Below are 25725 nucleotides of genomic sequence, written 5' to 3' on the forward strand. Positions count from 1 at the left end.
ACATTGCAACTAAACCTCAAGAAACCCCCACTTGTCTGAGCTTTGCTGTCATATCAAAGAAGAAGAGCCACCGTTATCTGAAAAGCCTATTAAATGACACCTCCCTTCTTTCAGCTATATATCCAACTGTATTTCCAGCGATCTGTGGAAGATTGGATTTTCTTCACATACTTCAAGCAAAACAAATTGCAGCAAATCAAATGCAGAAGCAGATGCGATATCCAACTATCTTCTACTAAGCCAGATGTGGAAGACATTTGCAAAAGACATTTGAAAAAAGGTAAAACAGTGCCTCTCTTCTTACCAATATTATTTATGTTAATACATAATGGCTTATTATTATATTTTTAAACTAAGATTTATGGAGATACCATTCACTTATCATAAAACCGATCCTTTTTTGTTTTGTTTTGTTTTTGTAAAAGTCATCATTTTGAAGTGCACAATTCAGTGGTTTTTGGTGTATTTCCAGAGTTGTAAAACCATCATCACTATCTAATGTCAGAATATTTACAATTTAAAGAGGCACCGCAGGAAGAAACATGAAAAGAAAACTCTGCACCAAAATGAAGTGCTTAACAATGTTTTATTTATTTACATTTATTTATTTATTTATTTACTTGAGATGGAGTCTCATTCTGCTGCCCAGGCTGGAGTGCAATGGCGTGACCTCAGCTCACTGCAACCTCTGCCTCCCAGGTTCAAGTGATTCTCCTGCCTCAGGCTCCTGAGTAGCTGGGATTACAGGCACCTGCCATCATGCCCAGCTAAGTTTTGTATTTTTAGTAGAGACGAGGTTTCACCATATTGGCCAGGCTGGTCTCAAACTCCTGACCTCAAATGATCCACCTGCCTTGACCTGCCAAAGTGCTGGGATTACACACATGAGCCACTGCACCCAGCCATGACATGAAGTGCTTAACAGTGTTTATAAAAGTCAAAACCCTTTGCTCTAAAACAAATCAAAATCCTGAAATTTTGACTTGTTCAAGAAATAAGTTGACAATCCAAAAATAAGTGGGATGAAAGCAGCCCCGGGGTTCTGCTCCTCCCTTTCTGGAATTTAGTTCACTCTGACTTCTTTGTGACTTGCAGGTCAGACTTTCCCACAGGACTCAGAGGCCTGTACTGACCCATCAGGGCTGAAAGAGAAATCTTTTCTTGTCCAGATGCCACAGAAATGGACTCAATTCTGCAGGGATTTGAGACTCAAATCCCCATTGCGACTCAATTCTGCAGGGATTTTCAGAGGGCGGGCAGGCAGATTATAATATCCAAAAATGGCCACAATTTCTCCCTGGAGAGGTAGGGGTCTATGATCCCTCTCCTTGAACTACGGTCCCTCCCCTTTGTCACTGGCTTGGCCGATAGAGTTCAGCTATGTGACTTCTGAGGCTACATCACAAAAGGTGATACAGCTGCTACCGGACTCTTCTTCTTGGAAAGCCCACCCTTGGAGCCCAGTGACCACGTTGTGAGGAAGCCCAGGCCACATGGAGAGGCCACATGAGGGTGTTCCAGCCAACAGCCCCAGTGAAGGGCCCAGCTGGAGCCAGCACGGATCCTAGGACACGTGAGGGAGGGAGTCTGAAGGTGGTTCTTGCCTCCAGCCTTAGCGCAGCCCCCTGCTTTTTATAAGTGTATCAGAGCAGAGATTTCCCCACAAAACTCTGCCCAAATTGGACATCTGTGAGCAAAATAAATGTTTGAAGCCGCTACATTCAGGGATGGTTTGTTACACAGCAATAGAACTGAACAAGAAGTCTTGGAGAGAAAACAATGATTTTATTTTCCCTGGGAAAGGCAGAACCTCCTGTGGCCACCCCAGAATGTTAGTGAAATAAATGAGCTCATGGGATGACACAGACAAAACATTTTCAGCTGCTCTACAGCAAAAACATCCGCCCTCCGCTCTTCTCCACTGTAAACAAGAACTTTCATTTTCTGATAACAGTTTGATATGTTCATGGTAGGAAATTTTTAAAAAATGATTTTTTTTTTTTTTTTTAGATGGAGTCTCACTCTGTCTCCCAGGCTGGAGTGCAGTGGTGCCATGTCGGCTCACTGCAACCTCTGCCTCCCGGGTTCAAGCAATTCTTCTGCTTCAGCCTCCCAAGTACCTGGTGCATGCCACCACACCGGGCTAACGTTTGTAATTTTTAGTAGAGATGGGGTTTCACCATGTTAGCCAGGCTGGTCTCGAACTCCTGACCTCAGGTGATCCACCCACCTCGGCATCCTAAAGTGCTGGGATTACAGGCATGAGCCACCGTGCCTGGCCACAAAAAATGAGAATTTTAAAAAATGGAAATGAAAATTATCTGGACTCTTAGCATTTACAACTGTTAATAATGTGCCCCCTTTAGTTTTTTTTCCCCCATAGATAGACATTTGTTTTACAAAACATGGGTCATATTTGCACAGTAAGATTGATATTGGCCCATCATTCACCAAGCATGTTTTTTGTTTGTTTGTTTGAGACAGGGTCTCTGTTGCCCAGGCTGGAGTGCAATGGCTCACTGCAATCTCCACCTCCTAGGTTCAAGTGATTCTCCCACCTCTGCCTCCCAGGTAGCTGGGACTATAGGCACATGCCACCATGCCCAGCTAATTTTTGTGTTTTTAGTAGAGGCGGGTTGTCACCATGTTGGCCAGGCTGGTCTTGAACTCCTGACCTCAAGTGATCTGCCTGCCTCAGCCTCCCAAAGTGCTGGGATTACAGGTGTGAGCCACCACAGCCAGCCCACCAAGCATGTTTGAGTCTTTGTCAGGTGCCCGACTGGACACTGGAGAAGAAGAGAAGGAGAACAGGCTTTGCGATGTGGCCGTAACAGTGACCACCTGGAATCGTCACTAGTGAGATACTAACACTTCATTCCGAACGGTGGCCAGGTGTTGCCTGGTGAATACTGTGGGCCTCTGCTATTTTCCCTCAGGGGCGGGACACAGCTCAGAGGGCGTTCTATCCGGGCTGGGTGCCTGGTGGGCACAGCCCTCAGTCTTTGCCCCTCGCAAGTGATGTGCCTTTTGAGAGGCACCAGGTGGCTGCTCACATTATGCAAGCTCATTACCTTAAAGCGCTCCCTCATTTGGAAACACTACCATGAAAAAGTGAAATGTTGTTCACAATCCACTCTTACTAATTTCAGAATCTTCAAGGCAGGGCACCGTGGCTCACCCCTGTAATCCCAGCACTTTGGGAGCCTAGGCAGACAAGATTGACAACATAGAGAGATCTCATCTCTATTTAAATTAAAAAAGAAAGAAAAGGAAAAAAAAGTCATTTTTAATTAAAAAAATGTTCAACATTATATTCATAAATAAGAAGAGCTGTTAGATTTTTTAACATGAACTGTTGTAAATTTCAGCATGTAAAAAATGGTTTACAAATTGTATTACCGGCTGGGCACAGTAGCTCACGCCTGTAATCCTAGCACTTTGGGAAGCCAAGACAGGTGGATTGCTTGGGGCCAGGAGTTCAAAATCAGCCTGGCCAACATGGTGAAACCCTCTCTCTACTAAAAATACAAAAAATTAGCTGGGCGTGGTGGTGGGTGCCTGTAATCCCAGCTACTTGGGAGGCTGAGGCAGGAGAATCGCTTGAACCTGGGAGGCAGAGGTTTCATTGAGCCAAGATCGCACCATGCACTCCAGCCTGCGCAACAAGAGCGAAACTCCGTCTCAAAAAAAAAAAAAAAAAAAAAAAAATTGTATTACCTACTCAAGCAAAATTTCTCTCTCTCTCTCCCTCTCTTTCAGACAAGGTATTACTCTATCACCCAGGCTAGAGTGCAGTGGCATGATCATGGTTCACTGCAGCCTCCACCTCCTGGGCCCAAGTGATCCCAAATAGCTGGGACTACAGGTGCACACTACCACACGCGGCTAATTTTTTTTTTTTTTTTTTTTTGTATTTTTTGTAGACAAGGTTTTGCCATGTTGCCCAAGCTGGTCTCAAACCCCTGGGCTCAAGTGATGCACCTGCCTCTGCCTCCCAAAGTGCTGGGATTACAGGTGGGAGCCACGGCACCCAGTTGCAAAGTTTCTTGCTGATAAAGACTATTAAGAATTTTGAACTTTCTTTTTCTTGAGGAGAGCTCAATGGAATATGAAAATTAAAAAAAAGAACAAAACCAACCGGGTGCGGTGGCTCATGTCTGTAACGCCAGCACTTTGGGAGGCCGAGGTGGGAGGATCATCTGAGGCTAGGAGTTCATGACCAGCCTAGCCAACATGGCAAAACCCTGTCTCTACCAAAAATACAAAACATTAGCCAGGTGTAGTGGTGGGCACCTGTAATCCCAGCTACTCAGGCGGCTGAGGCAGGAGAATCACTTGAATCCAGGAGGCGGGGGCTGCAGTGAGCCGAGATCACGCCATTGCACTCCAGCCTAGGAAACAAGAGCGAAACTCCATTTCAAAAAAAAAAAGTTTTTAAAATATAAAATTAAAAAGAATTTTAATTACAAAAAATTTTTGACCTTTTTTCCCTGAAATATGTCACATAAAGTGATCAAAACAGATGTGACAACAAAGGCAACCTCCTAGTCACCACCACCAGGTCAGGAAGTGTAACGCCCTGTGATGTATTTGCAGGGTTCTCCAATTGCAATTGCATGTGTAAAACCCGTCTTCTCCGTACCAAGTCAAGTTGTTCAGTATGAATGTTAAAGAAAGATTTTTAAACTTTTATTTTAAAAAAGTATTTTCCTTTATAACTTTTTAAAAATAACATTTTAACCCAGGTCCCCCGCATGCCCTGCACTCGCATGCCAAAAGCTGGTCCCTGGGTCTCAGACGACCACAGTCCAGCGGGTCGCTGACTCGCCCCAGTCATCAGCCCCCGGTGGGTCAGAGCAGCGTCGTTCTTAAGCGGGGACAGACCCGTGTTTACAAGATTCTCAGTGCTTGGCTGATATAACAGCAGCATCAGCCTTCCTTGGGGAGAATGACGACTGTATGTTTTTACCCTCTTGTTAAAAATGCTGATTTAATTTTCAAGCTGCTTTTCTCTCTTTCCCTTCTTTTTTCCTCCCCTTCCTCCTCCTTCTTCTTCGTTTTAGAGCCAGGGTCTCACTCTGTCGCCCAGGCTGGAGTGCGGTGGCCTGACCATGGGTCGCTGCAGCCTCGACCTCCCGGACTCAAGCTATCCTCCTACTTCAGCCTCCTGAGTACCTGGGACTACAGACAAGCGCCACTACGCCTGGCTGATTTTTTAAAAAGTTTTTTTTGTAGAGACGGTCTAACTATGTTGCCCAGTCTGGTCTCGAACTCCTGGGCTCAAAAGATCCCGCCACCTTGGCCTCCCAAAGTATTGGGATTGCTGGTGTGAGTCCCCGCGCCAGGTTTCTTCTCTTTCTTGTGGGTTTCACGCAAAAACTCCCGAGTCCCTGAAGCTGCGCTGCTCTCCTGCCTCCAGGGAAAACGGGAGTTTTTTCTGCTCCTTTGCTCTCCCTCTTTTTTGTTTGCTTATTTGTTTTTAGTATTTTTAGCATGTTTTGGAAACATTTCGTTTCAATGAGTGTTTGAAAAGCAGCTCCCCCGCCCCGCGCTCCGGGCGGGCGCCTGCCACTCCTTGACCCCGGGGAGGGTGGGCACCACTCCCAGACGCGGGGGACGCGTGGGTGTCGCTCGGGGGCCCTCGCCTCCCCCACCCCGCCTGTCCCAGGCCGCGAGCGCTTCCAGTCGGGTTACTGCTGGGGGACGAGAAAGGAACCGCCTGAACGGTGGAGACGCTTTTTCCCGCTACGATTTTCCCCGGAGCGGACAGGGGCAGCAAGGTCGGAGTTGACCCGAGGGTCCCTGCCTGGTCCCGGGGGGACGGCCAGCCTCCCGCCCTGAGCTGCGGGGAGAGGAAGCAGGTCGGGGTCTCCGGGACGCGCAGACACCGGCCGCCTCCTCCCACCAGGCTGGCGGTCCCTGAGCCCTGGCGCCTCCTTAAAGCCGCAGCTCCGCCCCGCCCGCCCCGCCTGCCCGTCCTCAGTCCCTCCCAACCGCCGGGTCCTCACCGCCTTGGCGGAGTGGTGTAGAACCTCGAGACTGCGAGGAGCGCGCCGCCCGCCAGCTCCCTGCGCCCCGTCCCGCGTCCCCGCGTCCCCGCGTCCTGCGATCCGCCGCCATGGCCAGCGAGGAGCTGGCGCGCAAGCTGGAGCGCCGGCTGCGGCGCGAGGAGGCCGAGGAGAGCGGCCCCCAGCTGGCTCCCCTCGGCGCCCCAGCCCCGGAGTCCGAGCCCCCAGCCCGTGCGCCCACGGCCAGCGCCGACGCGGAGCTGAGCGCCCAGCTGAGTCGGCGGCTGGATATTAACGAGGGCGCCGCACGACCCCGGCGCTGCAGGGTCTTCAACCCCTACACGGAGTTCCCAGAGTTCAGCCGCCGCCTCATCAAGGACCTGGAGAGCATGTTCAAACTGTGAGCTCCCGCTGCGCTCCCTTCGTCCCCGGGATCAGGTTGGGAGCGGGAGGCTTTCTGGCCCGAAGTCCCGGGCCCGGTTTGGGTGGGGAGGGGTCTCGGGATGCAGGTAGCATTTGGCCCAATGCAGCCAGATCTTGCGCGCTCGGGTCTATCTCGGCGGGTGGGGGGACGGGGCTGGACAGGGGGGACACCGGGAGCAGGAGCTCTCCGGGAAGGAGCCCAAAAGTTCTCGGCAACCGGCGTGCCCGAGTTCCAGGTCCCCCAACCCCGACCGCTAGTCCCGCCCCCTCCGCCCGCCGGTCCGGAGATTTGCTCCGAAAGCAACTTCTAGGAAAGGGAGCCGTCGCTGCGCCTCACCTGCCAGCTTTCACCGTATCCCCCAAGGGAAAAATTAGCCCATGTTGGCCTTTTATCTTTTAAAACAAAAGGGGAAAGTTAATCCTTGGCTGCAGCGCGGGGTTTGATGAACCAGCGGGAGCCTGAGAACGGGGAGTTTGGTAAACTCGTTGTAAGAGATTCAGGACTTTCTTGGAGCAAGCGCGGCCCGGGAGCCTCCTGGGGGGGTCATGGGAACCGAACTTAGCCGCTGGCACCCGTCCGGAGGGGGTCGTTCGGTCCTGCTCTGTGAGCCCCAGTGCGCGGGGAGCCGCCCACCTGGGGAGACACTGAGCCAGAGGCAGGCGATAGAGACCCACTAATCCACCTCGTCGGCCTGGAACCTCCTTGGATCTCAGTTTCCTCATCTGGAGAGTGGGAGCAGTAACGGTCCCTGCCTTTTAAGGCCGAAAAGTATTTTGCACCCGGTAAGCTCTTAACCGAGCTATTAATATTTCCAGAATTGAGCCGAGACCGGAAAAATGCCTGGGGGAGCTGAGGCCGCCGGCCAGGTCATGCTTGGGCGTTTTTAAAAGCGCATGGAATGTGTTTGCCCTCCGCGTGGAGGTTCTATTTAAAGGCGCTGTGGCTGGCGCTGCGTCGCCTGAGCCTCCGCTGCCCCTGCACAGAGGTCTGCAGAGCCGGCACCTGGGAGCCTCCGCCTCCTCTGCCTCCCTGACACCCTGGTTTCTTTGTCTGGCTTCCAGGCACTGATCTGTGGCGTTTTCTGGGTCTAGTTTGGACAATTCAGGAAGGCCGAGTGGCCTTCCTAAAGAATGCGACCGGGGCGAAAATGGAAAAGTAATGGGTGAGGCAAGCCTTGTTGGAGCCCCTTTGATTTCTCTGGGGTAATGCCTTTCATGGGAAGACTGCCCTGGCCGGGCTGCTTCCAGGCCTTACCAGTTCCTCCCAATCCAGCTAGATTCAGGGCATCTTGGGGAGGGACCTTTAGCTTCAAGTTGTCTTGTGGCCACTCAGGCTTCTTTTGTTTTTCCTGCAAAACAATCTTTGGAAAGATCAACTTGTAGTTGGCTATCTAAGAGTGATAAAAAGAGCCCATACGCTCGGAGGGTCTTGGGAGATGAAGCAAGGTGGCATCTGTGAGCAAAACGGTACTGGACCAGGATCAAGCAAAGGGGAGCCGGGCACAGTGGTTTATGACTGTAATCTCAGAACTTTGGGAGGCCAAGGCCGGCGGATCACCTGGGGTCAGGAGTTCGAGACCAGCCTGGCCAGCATGGTGAAACCCCATCTCTACTAAAAATACAAGAATTAGCCAGGAGTGGTGGCGCGTGCCTGTAGTCCCAGCTACTCGGAGACTGAGGCAGGAGAATTGCTTGAACCCGGGAGGCGGAGGTTGCAGTGAGCGGAGATCACACTATTGCACTCCAACCAGGGTGACAGAGGGAGATTCTGTCTCAAGGGGAAAAAAAAAAAAGCTAAGGGGAAGGCAGTGTGTGGCCTGGGATCCCAGCAGAGCTAACAGTTCAACCAATACTTGGTATTTCTTTCTAGGTTGAGTTTTCTGTCACTTGCAACCAAAATTGGCATAAACAAAAGGGGAATAATTTGGCTGAGGAAACCAAAAAGCCATCACTAGCTTCAGGTATGGCTGGATCTAGGAGCTTAGGTGCTGCCATCAGTGCTTAGTTTCTCTTTCTGTTAAGCCACCTTCCTCTCTGCGTTGTCCCCATTTTCAGATGGCTCATCCTTGGTGGTGGTGGTGTGGCCACAACAGCTTAAATTAATAACGTAAGAATGTTAAAAACACTAAAGAAAATGTGACACACTAATTTGTTTTCTATTGGATTACCTTCCAGATTTTACTCATTGCAGCAGCAGTCTTGTGAGGCTATGAAAAGCGAGCACTTGGAGGCAGGCTTCCTGGGTTCAAACCCCAGCCCCACCACTTGCTACCTGGAAGGTTCCTTGGGCCTCTTATTTAAAAGCTCTGTGCCATCCGTTTTCCCTTCTGTCAAATGGGAAAGCACAGGACCTGCCATGTGGGGTTATTGTGGGGATTAAATTAATTCATGTACGTGATGCATTTAGCTCCATGTTTTAGCCTATAGTGAAGACCCAGTAGATTTTAGCCACTAATTTTTAGATTATCACCTATCTGTAAATTGGGTAAATCTGCACATTTGGCTGGGCGCGGTGGCTCACACCTGTAATCCCAGCACTTTGGGAGGCTGAGGCGGGCAGATCACAAGGTCAGGAGTTTGAGACCAGCCTGATCAACATGGTGAAACCCCATCTCTACTAAAAATACAAAAATTAACTGGGCATGGTGCCGTGTGCCTGTAATCCCAGCTACTCAGGAGGCTGAGGCAGAAGAATCGCTTAAACCCGGGAGATGGAAGTTGCAGTGAGCCGAGATCACGTCATTGCACTCTAACCTGGGCAACAGAGTGAGACTCCGTCTCAAAAAAATAAAAAAAGTGCACATTTTGTGTTGTCCTTTTTTGTTTAATAATTCACTTTGCTGAGTCCACTTTATCCTTTGAACCTGATTTAGCCCACAGTTTGAGCTGTGGAGTGGTGACCTGGCCTCTTGGTGAGTTCCGGGTCCCCGTGGGACTGTGTGCTTTGCCCGTCTGGGTTCTGTGGAAGGAACTTGTTAGCTCCTCTGCTGCTGGATCAGGTTGTTTGTTTCTCAGAGCTGCCTGAATGAAATGCCACAAACTGGGTAGCATAAAACAACAGAAGTGTATCCTCTCGTAGTTCTGGAAACCAGAAGTCTGACAAGTCTGAAACCAAGCTGTCAGCGGGGCTGTGCTGCCCTTGAGGCTCCAGCCAAGACCCCTTCTGTGCCTGTCTCCTGGCTTCTGGTGGTTGCCAGAATCCTTGGTGTTCCTTGTGGTATGGACGCATCACCCTAATCTCTGCTACCCTGAGCTCCTGGTGCTCTCCCTGTGTGTGTTTCTGTGTCTTCACATGATTTTTTTTTTTTTTTTTTTTTGAGACGGAGTCTCACTCTATCGCCCAGGCTGGAGCGCAGTGGCTCTATCTTGGCTCACTGCAAGCTCCACCTCCCAGGTTCATGCCATTCTCCTGCCTCAACCTCCCAAGCAGCTGGGACTACAGGTGCCCGCCACCACGCCTGGCTAACTTTTTGTATTTTTAGTAGAGACGGAGTTTCAACGTGTTAGCCAGAATGGTCTCGATCTCCTCACCTCATGATCTGCCCACCTCAGCCTCCCAAAGTGCAGGGATTACAGGCGTGAGCCATGGCGCCCGGCTCACATGGCCTTCTTGTAAGGATCCCAGTCACTGGATTTAGGACCCCCCCCAATCCAGTATGACCTCATCTTAATTTAACTTTTAAATCTCTAAAGACCCTATTTCCTGGTAAGGTCACATTCTGATGTTCTGGGTAGACATGAATTTTGGCGGGGGATGGGATGGGGTTGGGGGCACTATTCAGCTGAGAGTAGGGAGTGAGAAATGCTGCCCAGAGCTTGAGCACCATCTCTGGAGCCTCATCCAAGGAAGCTTCTGGATTTAGGGAGGTCAGAATCTCAGATTTATCCAAAGCCAGTATGACTCCCACCCCTGTCAGAAAAAGGATGTCTTCTCAAGGCACAACTCTGATTCAAGTGGATTCACTACCTAACTATAAAAACAAAACTGGCCAGGCCCGGGCCTCACGCCTGTAATCCCAGCACTTTGGGAGGCCGAGGTGGGTGGATCACCTGAGGTCAGGAGTTCGAGACCAGCCTGGTCAACATACTGAAACCCTGTCTCTACTAAAAGTACAAAATTAGCCGGGCATGGTGGCAGGCGTCTGTAATCCCAGCTACATGGGAAACTGAGGCAAGAGAATCGCTTGAACCCAGGAGGTGGAGGTTACAGTGAGCCGAGATCATGCCATTGCACTCCAGCCAGGGCAACAAGCATGAAACTTTGTCTCAAAAAAACAAAACAAAACAAAAAACAAAACCAACAGAACCCACATTCATGGCAGAAACACCCTATTCATGCCAGAAACACACCTATTTTCAGCAAGAATTTCAATTTTTTTTTTTTTTTGAGATGGAGTCTCACTTGCCACCCAGGCTAGAGTACAGTGGCACGACCTCGGCTCACTGCAACCTCCACCTCCCAGGTTCAAGCAATTCTCCTGCCTCGGCCTCCTGAGTAGCTGGGACTACAGGCGCGCGCCACCATGCCCGGGTAATTTTTGTATTTTTAGTAGAAACGGGGTTTCACCATGTTGGCCAGCCTGGTCTTGAACGCCTGACCTCAAATAATCCACTGGCCTCAGTCTCCCAAAGTGTTAGAATTACACGCGTGAGCCACTGCGCCTGGCTTAAGAATTTCACTTTTAAGCAGTTTCTAGATTCACGTTCTGATGTCGCCTTAGTTCATTGGGCCCCTTACAGTGTGTAACCTGATTAGACCAGTACAAAGTACACCCAGTCTTTTTGTTTGGGGCTAGAAAGATTCATACAGATACTGGGAGACATGCTTTGATCGTTTAAATTTGATTTTCCTATTTAAAAGTATTTGGCTTAGGGATTTCTTACATTTTCAAGGCTTAAAAAAACTGGATCCTTCCCAGCCTCTGAGTTTGTTGGGTTCTTGGAGTGGTGTCCTTTGTCTTTGGGTCCTTAGGACCTAACAAATGAGGCTGGCTTCTAAATGGTGTGTTGTAGAAGAAAGAGGGTTTTCTAATGAGTGTGGGAAGCCAGAGGCATCATCAGCCCGGCCGGAGAAAGTTCCCTCTCCATTTCCAAGCCTGTTACTGGATAGCCTGAGCCAAGAGAATAGTGGCCTGATTTTAAAAGAATGAGAAGGCCCAGAAGAAACTGACTCTACAGTGTAACGTGAGCTGGTGGAGCAGTCAAGGTTAGACAGGAAATTTTAATTACGCTGGACTTATCTGGAGGCCTCTTTCAAAGGGAGGCAATGAGGGCAGCCACTTAAAGGCAGGACCCCAATGCAACATCTTAAAATGCAGCTGCGAGGTTTTTGCAGCATACTAAAAGCTTGTGTTTCAATTCCCCAAAGAGAGGGTGGGAAGAGGAACATTTGGCTATGGGAAAGCTGTCTTTTTCTTAAGAATCTGAAACGGTGATGTCATGGATGTCCTGCCAATGCCAGAGTTCCGCATTACCAAGACACCAGTGAATCCCAAAAAGGTGAGGCTGTCGTGGAATCCTTCATTTCTCATCCCGTCTTGTCTCCCAGTTTCTTTTTCTCCTCCTTAGTCTTGTCTCTAAAGGAGGGAGAAGTGGGTGTAGATTTGGAAGGCTGGGAATTTTCCAAAGAGGTAAAGTGAGCCTCTTAGGGAGGCTTACTGGGGAGGTGGAGGTGAGGCTGCCTGCATACTGGCATCCTAATCTTTTGAGTGAATTGACTCTAAAAATGGGCAAGATGGATGGAAATAAAAGGAAGAAGTTAAGTGCTTTCTTTTTCCTTGGAGAAAGGCAAGAGGTACTGACTTGTCCTGGCTGTAGCTTCAGTCAACAGTGATCACCTTACATGTGAAATTTTCTCACCTGCACTGGAGTTTGTACATTTGACAATTTTGAATTGGGGGGTAGGGTAAGAGGACCTAGGGTTTGTCTGAATTCTGGGGGATAGCTTTAGGTCAGCCTTCTGTTTTCGGTCTTAGTCTTTGGCAGAAAGACCCCATGACTTGGAACTGTGTCTCAGACTGGTTTAAGTGCTGGCTGCTTTTACTTGCTGGTACGCATGATTAACCCATGTAGGAGGAGCTGGAAGGAGCTTCCACAGTTGCTGGTGGGTTTATCTTTGTAGGGAGTTCCCTCTTCCTCCTCATTCCTCGCTCCCCACCTCCCTCTCCCTGGGATGTCTCTTCCACCATCCTTGTTACAGAGCCATTGAATTTTATGAGAATTTGAATAATGGGAATGTGAAGTTGAGTGATGAAAACAGTTATTAAAGTCTTACATTATACAAAAAGAGAAAAGTCCATTCCCCCTTCTTCCTTGCAAGATTATTAAAAAGTGCCTGATTTCAAAGCTGTAAGGTCCAGGAGACTCTAACTTTTTTTTTTTTTTTTTTTTTCTTTTCTTTTCTCAAGACAGGGTCTTGCCATGTTGCCTAGGCTGGTCTCGAACTCCTAGGCTCAGGTGATTCTCCTGTCTCAAAGTGCTGGGATCATAGGCATGGGCTACTTCACCTGGCCAGACATACACACACACACTCTCTCTTCCTTAAATGTTGCATGCCAACCAAACTAACTTTATACCCTCAGCTCCGTGGTACACCCTGGACCAACTAGTATACAGGAATGCTTCTTCCATTGACCTACAGGGTGTTTGATTGGCATTGGGCTATGTTCTGCATGGGTTCATGGTGTGGCTGAGCTAGTGGGTCTCCAAAGATGTGCCAAATGGCCTAAGAGTCCACAGATCAGGTCTTGGGAGCTAGAGGGTGCCAGGCTGTCCACAATTGATGTTCATCTTAGTTAGGAGCCCAGCACACCCTCAGGGCACTGACATCTGGGCTTGGCACACGTTTGTCTTTAACTTTAGGCTTCACAAACCTCTGTATATCATGTGCAACCTCACACACTCACACATGCCTACCTGCGTGCTCACACACTAGCTCACTCCCACAGCCACTCTTCGGGTGAGGCTGTCGTGGACTCACCTGTCGTGACTCACTGCCCTTGGCCTCCTCCACATTTTACAGCCCTCCCAGAACACACCTCTATAGCCTCTCCTGCTTCTGTGTTCCCTGACTGTTGGTGGCCAAAGGGCATCATTGATCCTAAATCCTAGATGCTTCTTGGCAGGGGACACACCTTGAGTTATTGGAGCATGGACCATGATTCTCCATTCCCAGCAAGATGAAACCTGACCCTGACCTGTGGTCAATGACCTGCCAAGACATGGCCTTCCATGTTCCAAGGCTGCAGAGGTTCTGTGGTACCCCCAGTCCAACTGGTAAACAGGAATACTTCTTCCACTGACCTACAGGGACTTTGATTGGCATGGGGCTACGTTATGCATGGGTTCATATTGTGGCTGAGCTAGTGGGTCTCTGAAGATGGGCTAAATGACCTAAGAGTCCACTTAAGTCTCCTCCAGTGTTCCCAGCTCTGGGCTCCTCTGGCCAGCACTGTCTATACGTCTGCTAGTGTGTACTCCTATGGTACCATATCATGATGATGATGACGATGATCACCATGCCCCTTTCCAGCCTGCTGTGAGCTATTCATTCATGCATTCATTTTTTCATTCATTTAACTAAGCACCTGCCAGGTGCCAGATTATACATACTTGTATAATCTGGAAGGGTCTTGGCCCTTGAGAAGCTCAACAAATGCTGACAGCAAGCTGGATGTAACATGATGCTGTTTGGCCGGGAGGGATGTCACTCCCCGAGAAGCCACCCACCACCTACATACAGGACACTCCAGTAGCTGAGCAGACCCTGGGGGTTGGGGACACTCTGACCTCAGGCTGCTGCGTTCAAAGCAGGGGCTCCTGGTCGTTCTGGGCACAGCCACGGAGGAGCAGCCACTGAGGACTGTGAAGGGATTCAGGCCCTGGGTGGAGGTGGCAGCAAAGGCCCTCGGGATGAACCTCCTGGAGACAGAGAGTGGGGGCTGAGAACTTGATCTGGGTGGTGAGTGCTTGACCTTGGATGGCAGAAGCAGGGCAGTGAGGGCTCAAGGAAAGGAAGCTGCAGCCGTCGGGAAGCAAGAGCCGTCTCATGGTGGGAGTTAGTACTATTATTATTATTTTTTGAAACAGGTTCTCTCTCTGTCTCCCAGGCTGGAGTGCAGTGGCACAATCTTGGCCCACAGCAACCTCTGCCTCCCGGGCTCAAGTGATCCTCCCACCTTAGCCTCCTGAATAACTGGGATTACAGGCACGACCACCACGCCTGGCTAATTTTTGTATTTTTTTGTAGAGACAGGGTTTTGCCATGTTGCCCAGGCTGGTCCTGGGCTCAAGTGATCCGCCCGCCTCTGCCTCCCAAAGTATTGGTTACAGGCATGTGCCACTGCACCTGGCCACGATCGGAGTTACTGAGAAACGGAACGAAAGGTCTTGCAAGGTGGTGAGCTGCATTCTCTGGAGTTTCACTGGAAGAGAGGTGCTCTGACACCTGGTGTGAGAGGCTTGCAGTTAGGAAGGGCCGAAAGCTTATGGAGGGTAGGAGATGGGCTGTCTGACTTTCAAGTTTCTTTCTAGGCCATGGGTGGGCAAACTTGTTCTGTAAAGGGCCAGATAATCCATCTGTTTGGCTTTGGGCCCTAAGGTTTCTGTTGTCCCTCTGCAGCCTGCCATTGTGATATGAAAGCAGCCACAGGCAATATGCAAATGGATTGGCATGGCTGTGTTCCTGTAACAGTTGGTGAGCATGATTTGGCCTGCATGCCGATGTTAGCCGGTCCCCATGCTAGGCAGTCGCTTTAGAATCTTGAATCCAGAGCCTGGTCTCATTTGTCCCCTTTCTTACTTCTTGGCCTTTCCTCCCATCAGCGGCCTCAGGTCCAGAGGGGACACGGTGGAAGCCTGGTGTCCCCCCAGTTGGGTAGGCAGCGTAGTGAGGCCAGGGTTCCAGGACCCCAGAGCTGCTTTTGGAAGATTAGCACTGGAGAAGGAGCAGGACCTGCATCTGCTTCTTCTGCGGGCTAAGGAGGCCTGGCAGCTGGCGCTTGCAGCTGGAGTCCGGGGTAATACTCTCCACCCTAGGAAGGCTTGCCTTCCTATGGCTTCCCCTGAGAGGTGGTCCCTGGTATGTTTGAGCTTAAAAACTTCCAATGAAAAAGACAAATGAGGCCAGGAGTGGTGGCTCACGCCTGTAATCCCAGCACTTTGGGAGGCTGAGGTGGGTGGATCAGAAGATCAGGAGCTTGAGACCAGCCTGGCCAACATAGTGACACCCTGTCTCTACGAAAAATACAAAATTAGCAGAGTGTGGTGGCGGGCGCCTGTAATCCCAGCTACTCGGGAGGCTAAGGCAAGAGAATCACTTGAACCCTGGGAAGCAGAGGTTGCAGTGAGCCAAGACTGTAGCACTGCACTCCAGCCTGGGCAACAGAGTGAGACTCTGTCTCAAAAAAAAAAAAAAAGACACATGAAAAACAAAAGTTAATTAGCCTTGGGTGTCTGCTTACTTGAGCCCCGTGTTTGGAGCAGGAGCTCTTGACCTCCGGTCTTGGAACTCTCACCAACTGTGTGTGGAATCGCACTGTCACACCTGCTGGGAGACCTTGCTTCTCAAGGGGGTATACGGCTCCTCACCCCAGGAAAATTTGAGATCTACTGGTTTGGAGGGAAATGGGAGATAAGAATCTTATGACTTAAGGAAAACTTATTTTTCGTTATCAAATTATAATATTCCCCATTTAAAATTTCCTTTAAAACAGTAAAGATCTTTAGGAAGCAGAGAGTGGATGCAGATGCTGTTCTGTTCCCGAGGGTCCCCTCCAGCTGTTCTCGAGGGTCCCCTCCAGCTGGTTGGATACATGTTCTTACACAAGATTGTAAGAGATGATCTCTGCTGTTCTGCCCGTATTACTTGGGAGGCCTTTGGCTCAAGTGATGGAAAACTCTGCCCCAAACTCACTAATGAATAAAGGAATGGATCATCTCATGGATGAGGGCATCCAGAGGACAAGGGTGACCTTGGGGCAATGGTTGGTTGCTGCTGTCATCCAGGACTTGGGTTCCGTCCTCTGTCCTCTGCCACCCTCTGTGCTGGCGTCAAGGTAGCAAGGTGTGAGGTTCCCCGAGTCACATCAGCTGCAACAAAATCCAGAGGCAGGAAAGACCTACGGTTCTTCTAAACAATGAGGAAATTAGAGCGTAGGCAGCTAGAAGTGAAAAAAAAAAGATAGAAAGAAAAACATAAACAATGAGGAAATCTTCCTGTGTGTGTGCCCCAAGCCGGCCTCTGGCACCCCATCACCAGCACTAGGTCACAGGCCCATCCAGGGTGGTTTCTGTTCCCTGAGGGGTGGAGCCAAAACAGGGCTCTGTTAGTGAGGAAGGAGAGGTGAGTTTTTACTGAATGGTGTTCCATGGCTCTTTTCTGTCCATCTGTGTGTTTTGTTTTTGTTTGTTTGTTTTGTTTTCTGAGACAGGGTCTCGCTCTATCATCCAAGCTGGAGTGAAGTGGTGCGATCATGGCTCACCGCAGCCTCCACCTCCTGGGCTCAAGCCATCCTTGTGCCTCAGTCCCCCAACCCCAACCCCTGGCTAATTTTTTCTTTTTTTTAGTAGAGAGAGAGTTTCACCATGTTGCCGAGGCTGGTCTCAAACTCCTGGGCTTAAGCAGTCTGCCCACCTTGGCCTCCCAATGTCCATCTGTGTTGTTGTTGTTGTTGTTGTTTGAAGCAGTCTTGCTCTGTCACCCAGGCTGGAGTGCAGTGGCAAGATTCAGCCTCCCAAAATGCAACTTCCGCCTCCCGGGTTCAAGTGACCCGCCCCCCAGCCTCCTGAGTAGCTGGGATTATAGGGCGTGCTACCACCCCAGCTCATCTGTGTTTCTGTGTACATGGGAGGGTCTTTTGATGTCGGGCTTGGTTTCTGGAGGCCAGGCAGGAAGCAGTCCATTCCTGGGGGCTCCCGAAGACCAAATGCAGAGGTCTTTCCTGCGGAACGTCTGTCATTTTCACTGGGATTCCCTGTGATTTTTCTCTTGCCTGTGGGGGTGGACCCACAGCTAGGAGTGCTGTGTGTGCATCTGGTGATGGGTGGGCTGTCTGTGTCGACCACTCCCTAGGCCAGCTTTCAGTGAACCCCCCCCCTTCCATCTCTTGTCGCCCTTCCACCCTCCAAAGCGCCTGGCATGGTGGACCCGCCCCCTGGCTTTGGAGGGCTGATCATTCCGCCTCACCCTCCTGGCTGCTCACTGTCTTGGAAAACTGTTGGCTGCTACCCTGTGTCTCCCCAGACCCCCTCCCCAAACCTCTTTTATTCTTTTTCTTATCGGGGGTGCCGTGCCTCTGATTTCGTCTCCTCTTAGAAGAGGCTCCAGCTGCTACCTTTGCCCGGGAGTTGCCATGCCTTGATGGTCCTCATTCCTTTAGCAGCTACCTGGGCTTCTGTGGCTAAGGGCCCTTCTATTGGCTTGGAGGCCTTTGTACAAGTCATGTGTGAGCATGTGTTAGGGGGTATTCTGGGCTGGTTTTCCTTTCTTTCTTTTATTTTCTATTTTTGAGACAGTCTCACTCTATTGCCCAGGCTGGAATGCAATGGTGCGATCTCGGCTCACTGCAGTCTCCGCCTCCTGGGTTCAAGCAATTCTCTGCCTCAGCCTCCCGGGTAGCTGGGGTTATGGGCACCCACTGCCATGCCTGGCTAATTTTTTGTATTTTTAGTAGAGATGGGGTTTCACCATCTTGGCCAGGCCATCGTGATCCACCTGTCTTGGCCTCCCAAAGTGCTGGGATTACAGGCGTGAGCCACTGCGCCTGGCTTTATTTTATTTTATTTTTTCTTTTAAGAGATAGATCTTTGTTGCCCAGGATGGTCTTGAACTCCTGGGTTCCAGTGATCCTCCTGCCTCAGCCTCCCAAAATGCTGAAATTAGGGGTGTGAGCCACCATGCTGGCCTGCTTTTATTATTTTTTAGTCTTAGCCTAGCACACCCTCCTGCCCAATTGCGTTGCTGAATGAGGGTAAAGTCTTTGGTTTTGGAGCTCAGACCTGGGTTGCCAGTGACAGCGGCAGCCTCCTTCCAGGCCAGGCAGAGCCCTGAAGCGGGCCAGGCATCCACATCCAAGGCAGACTCGCCCTCAGCCCTATGCCACAGATCCGGTTTTCAGGAAGTAGGATGTTCAGGACTTACAAATGGCCTTGTGCCCAAGGCTGGCCACTCTGCCCCTTCCGGGTGGTGAAACAGCAGAGGCCCCCACCCCACAGGGCTGTGGCTGATCCTAGCTTTAGGGTTAGACATCTCCACCCCCAGGTTTCCCCAGCACCCCTCACTGAGCACCCACTGTGCCTTGGGACAGCCCTGATCAAAAACATCTGGCTGCTGACAGCCCTCACTCTTTGCCCATGGGGACCCAGCGAACTCTCTTGCGGCCTTGGAGAAGTGCTGGCCTCTGATGCTGTCCTGTTTGCCTTTGGTGCTGACAGGCTCTCTGCCTCCTCTCTAAATGCCTCGTGCTCTCCACCCTGTGATGGCTGACTTCATGGAGCACTGGGGTCCCTAATGCCACCTAGGGGCCCCACTGACAGAGCCGACTGTGTGCAGGGCTGTGCTTAGCGATTTCCACATGGGAACTCATGCTTCACGACACTCCAAAGTGGGTACAATATCAGACCCCATTTCACAGATGAGGAAACTGAGGCACAGAGAAGCCAGGACACTCACCTAAAGTCACACACCTTGTAAGCTGTAGAGCTGGGATTTGAATGAACCCAAGTGGCCTGCACTCTTGTCCAGTGTCACATGCCCGTCTCACTAATGTCATTCCCACCTCCCAGTTTTCCAGCCTCCAAATCTTGGCCTTCCTTGACACCATCCCCTGCATAGCCAGGCAGGGCCTTGCCTGGCACAGTCTCTGCAGGCAGCCTGACCTCCAGGCCCTGTTGGACCACCTGCCCTGAGCCTGTAGCAGCTGCCTCAGACCTGGCCTCCCCCATCCGTGCAACACGTTTTAGCTGGATGGACCTCACCAGAGCCCAGATCTCATTACCTTGCTTCCCTCTTCAGAAGTTATTTTGAGTTGGGGTGGGGCAATACACAACATTCAGTAGCTCCCTATTGCCCAAGGAAAAAAGTCTAGACTCCTCATGTGGACCCTTAAGGCCCTCTCCAGTCGGCTGTTACAGTCTTCTCTCTCTCTGGTTCCCCCCGCCCAGGCCTTGCTCTCACTGAGCTGAATGGCCCCCACAGCCTGTCTCCTGTAACCCTGCAGTTCCTAGTTGATTACACTTAGGTCTGTCCATTGTCTGTTATTGCTATTTATTGCTGATTCTCTCTCTTCTTTTCTCTTCTTTTTTTTTTTTTTTTGAGACAGTGTTTCACTCTGTCGCCCAGGCTGGAGTACAGTGGCATGATCTTGGCTCACTGCAACCTCTGCCTCCTGGGTTCAAGCTGTTCTCCTGCCTCAGCTTCCTAGTAGCTGAGATTACAGGCATATGCCACCATGCCCAGCTAATTTTTGTATTTTTAGTAGAGACGGGGTTTCACCATGTTGGCCAGGCTGGTCTTGAACTCCTGACCTCAGGTGATCCCCACCCACCTCAGTCCCGCAAAGTGCTGGGATTACAGGCGTGAGCCACTGTGCCCTGCTGGTTATTGCTGATTCTTATGAAGCTGCCTCCTGCTCCAGATTTTCCCTGGGAAAGCAGAGACAGAATGTTCATGGCCAAAAGTGGCTAACCGCTTCCTGCAGTCCCCATGCCCGGCCCAGGGCTGGACCCAGGGCCATGGCAGAGTAGGCACCTTGACCTCTGTGGAGGCTTCTGAGCTCTGCCGGCTGCAACTTCAGTGAGGCCCTGATGACTGTTGAGAGGAGCTGCACAGCTCCTCATGGCCGTGGGAGGTAATGTGAGCCTTCAGTGGGGTTATGCGGTTCCCTCCAGCAGAGCCACTGACCCACATGGGCACACACCTGTAAGTGAGACCTGGAAAAAGGTAAGTGACCACCTTCTCAGGTTGTGCACAAGACCTCGTGACCACTCGGTGTGCAGTCATGGCTTTAATTAGGGCACTCATGTTCCAGCCCAGTGTTCTTTCCACTGAGGGCTGCTGGGTTTAAGGTGGTGTGGGCCTGGAGTGGGCAACGCAGGAAAAGGTCCTTCTGGCAGCAGTGGGTGGAGAGGAAATGTCGAGAGCTGCACGGGTGGCAGCCCAGGGTGTCCTTGTCTCCCACTTGGGGTGATGGCCGAGTGCCCCGTAGTCTGCTTGTGTTGGGCTGCTGCCCTGGCCTGCTCTGAGACCTGTGCCCCCTGGGCCGCTGTATACCCCCTCGTTGGGGCCTCCCACTGGCCGTTTCCTTCCCTGACCTTGGCACTGCTGGAACTGTACCAGGCACAGCCTGAATGGAGTCTAGTGTGGAAACCCCGTGTTGTTTGGGAACATCTGTTCCCTGATATCCACAGGGCTCCTGGGAATGCCAGAAGAACTAGGTTTCCAGGGGCCCTTCCAACCCAGTTTCCTGGCCCCTCAGGACTCTCCTATCAGAACTTTTTTTTTTTTTTTGAGACGGAGTTTTGCTCTTGTCGCCCAGGCTGGAGTGCAATGGTGCGATCTCGGCTTACTGAAACCTCCGCCTCCCAGGTTCAAGTGATTCTCCTTCCTTAGCCTCCCAAGTAGCTGGGATTACAGATACCCACCACCATGCCCCGCTAATTTTTGTATTTTTAGTAGAAATGGGTTTCACCAGGTTGGCCAGGCTGGTCTTGAACTCCTAACCTCAGGCGATCCACCTGCCTTGGCCTCCCAAAGTGCTGGGATTACAGGCGTGAACCACTACGCCTGGCTTCCTATCAGAACTTTTATGCAGACCTGGCAAGGTGGCTCACTTCTATAGTCCCGGCACTCTGGGAGGCCGAGGCAAGAGGATTGCTTGAGTCCAGGAGTTCAAGACCAGCTTGAGCAATGTGGCAAAACTCTGTCTTTACAAAAACGTGAAAAACTATCTGGGCATAGGAGGTATGTATCTGTGGTCCCAGCTAGGCAGGAGGCTGAGACGGGAGGATTGCTTGAACCTGGGAGTTGGAGGCTGCAGTGAGCTATTATCACACTCACTGCAGTGAGTGCATAAGCCGAGTGTTTGGGGCACAAGGTGAACTGGGAGCTCATTGGACAAAAGTGGCTATGAGTGGTTTGATTGTATGATGAAAACTTTGGGTCAAAGCTTTTGTATCTCTGAGTCCCCTGGCCCTTTTTCAGAGCCTGCCCACCCTGCCCACCCTCCCTCTGCATGCAGCTAGAGCATTGGGAGTGACTGTTTCCCAGCCCGCAGCTGGATGGGTAGGAAGGAGGAGCAGGTGATTTGACAGCTGGGGAGGACCCACACAACCAGAGAAAACTAGAAACTCAGAGAACCTTGCAGGCAGGGATGTAGGGAGGAGGGACTACAGTCCTGTGACCTTAGGGAGTCCCCGAGGCTCATCTAGATAGGCACAGCTGGGGACACCCACAGGTTAACCCCAGGAGGGCCCCTGAGAAGACCACCTGCCGGTGGGTGTAGTCTCTGTCGCCCTTCTCTGCCTTGAACGTGTCCAGGGTGTGGCACGTTGAATGTTGAACGTGATGTGGGGGGCTTGTGAAAATGCAGGCTCTGATTCAGCAGGTCTGGGGGTCTCGGTGGAACATGAGACTGCGTTTCTAATACCCCTGGGTGACCGTGATGCTCTGGTCTGGGGACCTCACTTTGTGGGGCCAGAGCCTGGCTATTGAAAAAGGCAATGCGTGATTTCTATTCCAAGCCTTTCTGTGTGAAGAGAAGCAGGTGCTCTTGTGTCCTGGTGTCCCTGAGGTGCAGGCAACCCCCTCCCATCACTAAGGCGTGTTCTGGGGCACTGCTGCCCTCCTGAGAACACCCTATCTGAGGGGTCCCTGGGGACTTTCCGACAGCTGAGCCTCTGGTGGACAAAGGCCGGCCAAGTCTTTCTCCATGAATGGCAGGATAATTCCTGGTAGGGAAGTTGGAAAACCAAGAAAGCCCAGGGGCTCTGCACAGTGGAAGCCAAGAGAATAAGTGACTGACTCACGGGCCTGAAACCGGGAGGATGCCGGAGACCAGCCATTGTCCCTTGCTGCTGTCCTTTTGCTAGCTGGCCCTGGGTGGGGTTGGGGTCAGAGTCACCTCAGGCCCTTTGGCGGATCTGGGGGCTTTCCCAGGCAGTGGGCATGCACAGCAGCAGATGATCAAGTGACCCAGGCAGTCGCGCCTCACTCCACTGCTCAGTGGTGGCCTCAACTATTAGATGAGTTGAGAAGCCTTTTCCAGGGGGCCTGGAGAGGCAGGCCTTATCCTCTGATAGGGCTGGGCCCTAAGAGTCACTCAGGAGGCTTTGTGGAGCAGCAGCACAAACAGTGACCACGGCAGGTGGTGGGTTTGGGTTTTCCCCAGAAGGCTAAAGATGAGGCTGTCTGGGACAAGCTGGGTGTGAGCAGCTTGTTAGAGTGGAAGCCCTGGGAACTGTCTGCTTCCTCATGACCGCAGACAGGTGCTACTTTAAAAAAACAGGCTCCTCACTGATAGCTTACCTGGGCCCGTGTGCTATGCAAGGGGATGATTTCCTTTGGGCCCCTTGACCACTCTGCAAGACACACAAGGCTCATGGCACTCTTGGGTTACAGATGGGGCCAAGTCTCTCCCAAGAGGGTGGTGGGGCTGGTTTGGAATCATCCCAAGTGCCAGTGGAACCAGAGTCTCCCCCTAACAGAGTCTGGAGAATATAAAGATGAAAGGGACTGAGCGTGGTGATACATGCCTGGAGTTCCAGCCCCTTGGGAGGATCGCCTGAGCCCAGGAGTTCTGGGCTTTCTGTGCTCTGTGCCCATCAGGTGCCCACACTGAGCTCAGCATCAATACGGTGACTTCCCAAGAGGGGAGGTGGGGTTAGGGGGATCACCAGGCTGCTTAAAGAGGGGTGAACTGGCCCAGGTCAGACGCAGCAGGTCAAAACTCCCGTGCTAATCAGCAGTGGGATTTCTCCTGTGAATAGCCACTGCACTCCAGCCTGGGCAACATAGCGAAGGCCTATCTCTAAAAAGTAACAATAACAAAGATGAAAGGGACTGAGAAAATGGAAAATTTGGGAAAAAACCACAAGTCCACAAGAAAATTCTAGGATGCAAACAGGGCTGCAGGGTCTTTTTATGGGTAGTTTTTCTTTACTATCCTGGGTTGCCTTTTTTTTTTTTTTTTTTTTTTTGAGAGAAGGAGTTTCATTCTTGTTGTCCGGGCTGGAGTGCAATGGCGCAATCTTGGCTCATTGCAACCTCCACCTCCCAGGTCCAAGCGATTCTCCTGTCTCAGCCTCCTGAGTAGCTGGGATTACAGGCATGCGCCACCACACACGGCTAATTTTGTATTTTTACTAGAGACAGGGTTTCACCATGTTGGCCAAGCTGGTCTCGAACTCCTGACCTCAAGTGATCTGCCCGCATTGGCCTCCCAAAGTGCTGGGATTACAGGTGTGAGCCACCATGCCTGGCCACCTTTTTTTTTTTTTTTTTTTGAGGCTGAGTTTCACTCTATCACCCAGGCTGGAGTGCAGTGGTGCGATCTCGGCTCATTGCAACCTCTGCCTCCAGGGTTCAAGCAATTCTTGTGCCTCAGCTTCCCAACTAGTTGGGATTACAGCCCACCACTATGCCTGGCTAATTTTTGTGTTTTTAGTAGAGACGGGGTTTTACCATGTTGGCCTGGCTGATCTTGAACTCCTGACCTCAGGCAATCCACCCGCCTCAGCCTCCCAAAGTGCTGGGGTTACATGTGTGAGCCACCACACTTGGTCTATTCTGGATTGCCTTTAATTAAAAATATATATGTATATGGATTAAAGTTTAAATTATAGGGAAAAAACGAGCTAAGATGTTGGCAGAGAAGGAGCTGGGAGCTCAGGGGAACTCCAGTAAGCCTGACAGCATTTGAAAGATGTAGGCTATGGGGAGAAAAAGGAAAGATGGTGATCATTTGAAATAAGGAGGGAGGGATCCAGGGTTAGGCCAAGCTTGTGGGGAGAAAGCAGGTCCCGGTCAATTGGGCCCAGGGCTGGGGCTCTGTGAGGCCTCACTGGGGCCAGCGCCTCCCTCCTGGACTGAGGTTGGTCCTCCCTCCCCAGGCCTCCCGCTTCCAGGTGCTCCAGGGCTGGGAAGGGCATCTTTGCCCAGGGGAGGGGTGCCAGGTGTGCTACTCCATGGGGTTCCCTTTCTACATGGCTGGATTCCAAATTGCAAGGAATGCGATAGCATTTTCATGGAAGGAGAGGGAGCAACAGACCTTTCAAGAATGAAGAAAACAAATCCACCTTCATTTGCCTTTCCCAGAGGCTCAAAAGTTTGGTATAAGATCTCCTGTTTGCAGGTAGCCTTGTCTTAAGGGACTTTCACATTGCCGTTGCTTGGAGAACCTTCTAGCAGGTTAAAGATAAGTGTTCCCCCTTCCCCCCAGTGTGTTTGGCCCTGGACCCTACCTGGGAGGCTGAGCCCCTCACCCCCAGCTTCCTTCAGCCACACCTGCCTGTGTGATGAGCACATTGAGGATTCTTTATCTTGTTTATTTTCCTTTATCTTTCAAACACCTAACTCCAATACAAAAAATGACAGGGTCCTGTGGTCCCACCTACTCAGGAGGCTGAGGCAAGAGAATCGCTTGAACCCCGAAGGCAGATGTTGTAGTGAGCTGAGATTGCACCACTACACTCCAGCTTCGGCAACAGAGGGAGATTCCATCTCAAAAAACAAACAAACAAAACAAATACCTAACTCCAGTTTCTGTCTTTGTGAACTGTTTTGGAGGGGCAACCTTGGCATGATGAGGACTGACCTGAAAATCAAGTCTCACTTCCCTAAAACCCAACTCCTCTGGCCACATCACCCAGCCTGGGGCAGAGCTGCGGGTTAGGGGGTCAGGCTGGGGGTCGTCCTTGGGCCTGGTGATCTTGTGCTGATCGACGTTGGTGGGCCTGTTTCTCCATCAGCCAAACAGCACCACAACCCCTCAGAGGAGCCTTGAAGGATTACATCAGATGACATTTATTTGAAGGGCATAGCTGGTGAGACTGTTTCTCTGAATGTCTGCAAGGCGGTAACATCAGCATTCCTCTTGGCGAACAATGAATTCCTTTGCATATGTCGGTAGCCACGGGTCCATGCTTTGAGGCCACAATCAGAATCCACAAATATTCAGAAACATGACTTCTATCATTTCTGTCTACATCTTGAGACATAATTGCCAAATGTCTAACTCTCACAACAGTGACCTGGACATGGGAACACCGAGCACACACTGTGCTTTCTCTAGCCCCTTCC

The 25725-nt window shown here is 51.0% G+C and overlaps 1 protein-coding gene across 3 annotated transcripts in view; it reads left to right on the forward strand.

Annotated features, from left to right (window-relative positions):
* EFHD1 (EF-hand domain family member D1) overlaps positions 1–25725 on the forward strand; it is a 76435-nt gene that overhangs the window by 19856 nt on the left and 30854 nt on the right. Inside the window, exons 1-2 of one of the 3 annotated variants that reach the window (XM_025404635.1) lie at positions 5916–6408; positions 11852–11930. The exons of 1 other annotated variant lie outside the window; for it this stretch is intronic. Coding sequence is in view for 1 of the 2 variants with exons in the window: in XM_025404633.1 (XP_025260418.1) it covers positions 6119–6408 (290 nt within the window). In the remaining variant the exon portion in view is untranslated. Of the gene's footprint in view, positions 1–5915; positions 6409–11851; positions 11931–25725 lie in introns of those variants that run through there. One more of the 3 variants, XM_025404633.1, reaches the window with a different exon arrangement.

Source organism: Theropithecus gelada, chromosome 12 (genome assembly GCF_003255815.1).
Source record: "Theropithecus gelada isolate Dixy chromosome 12, Tgel_1.0, whole genome shotgun sequence".
Lineage (NCBI taxonomy): Eukaryota > Metazoa > Chordata > Mammalia > Primates > Cercopithecidae > Theropithecus > Theropithecus gelada.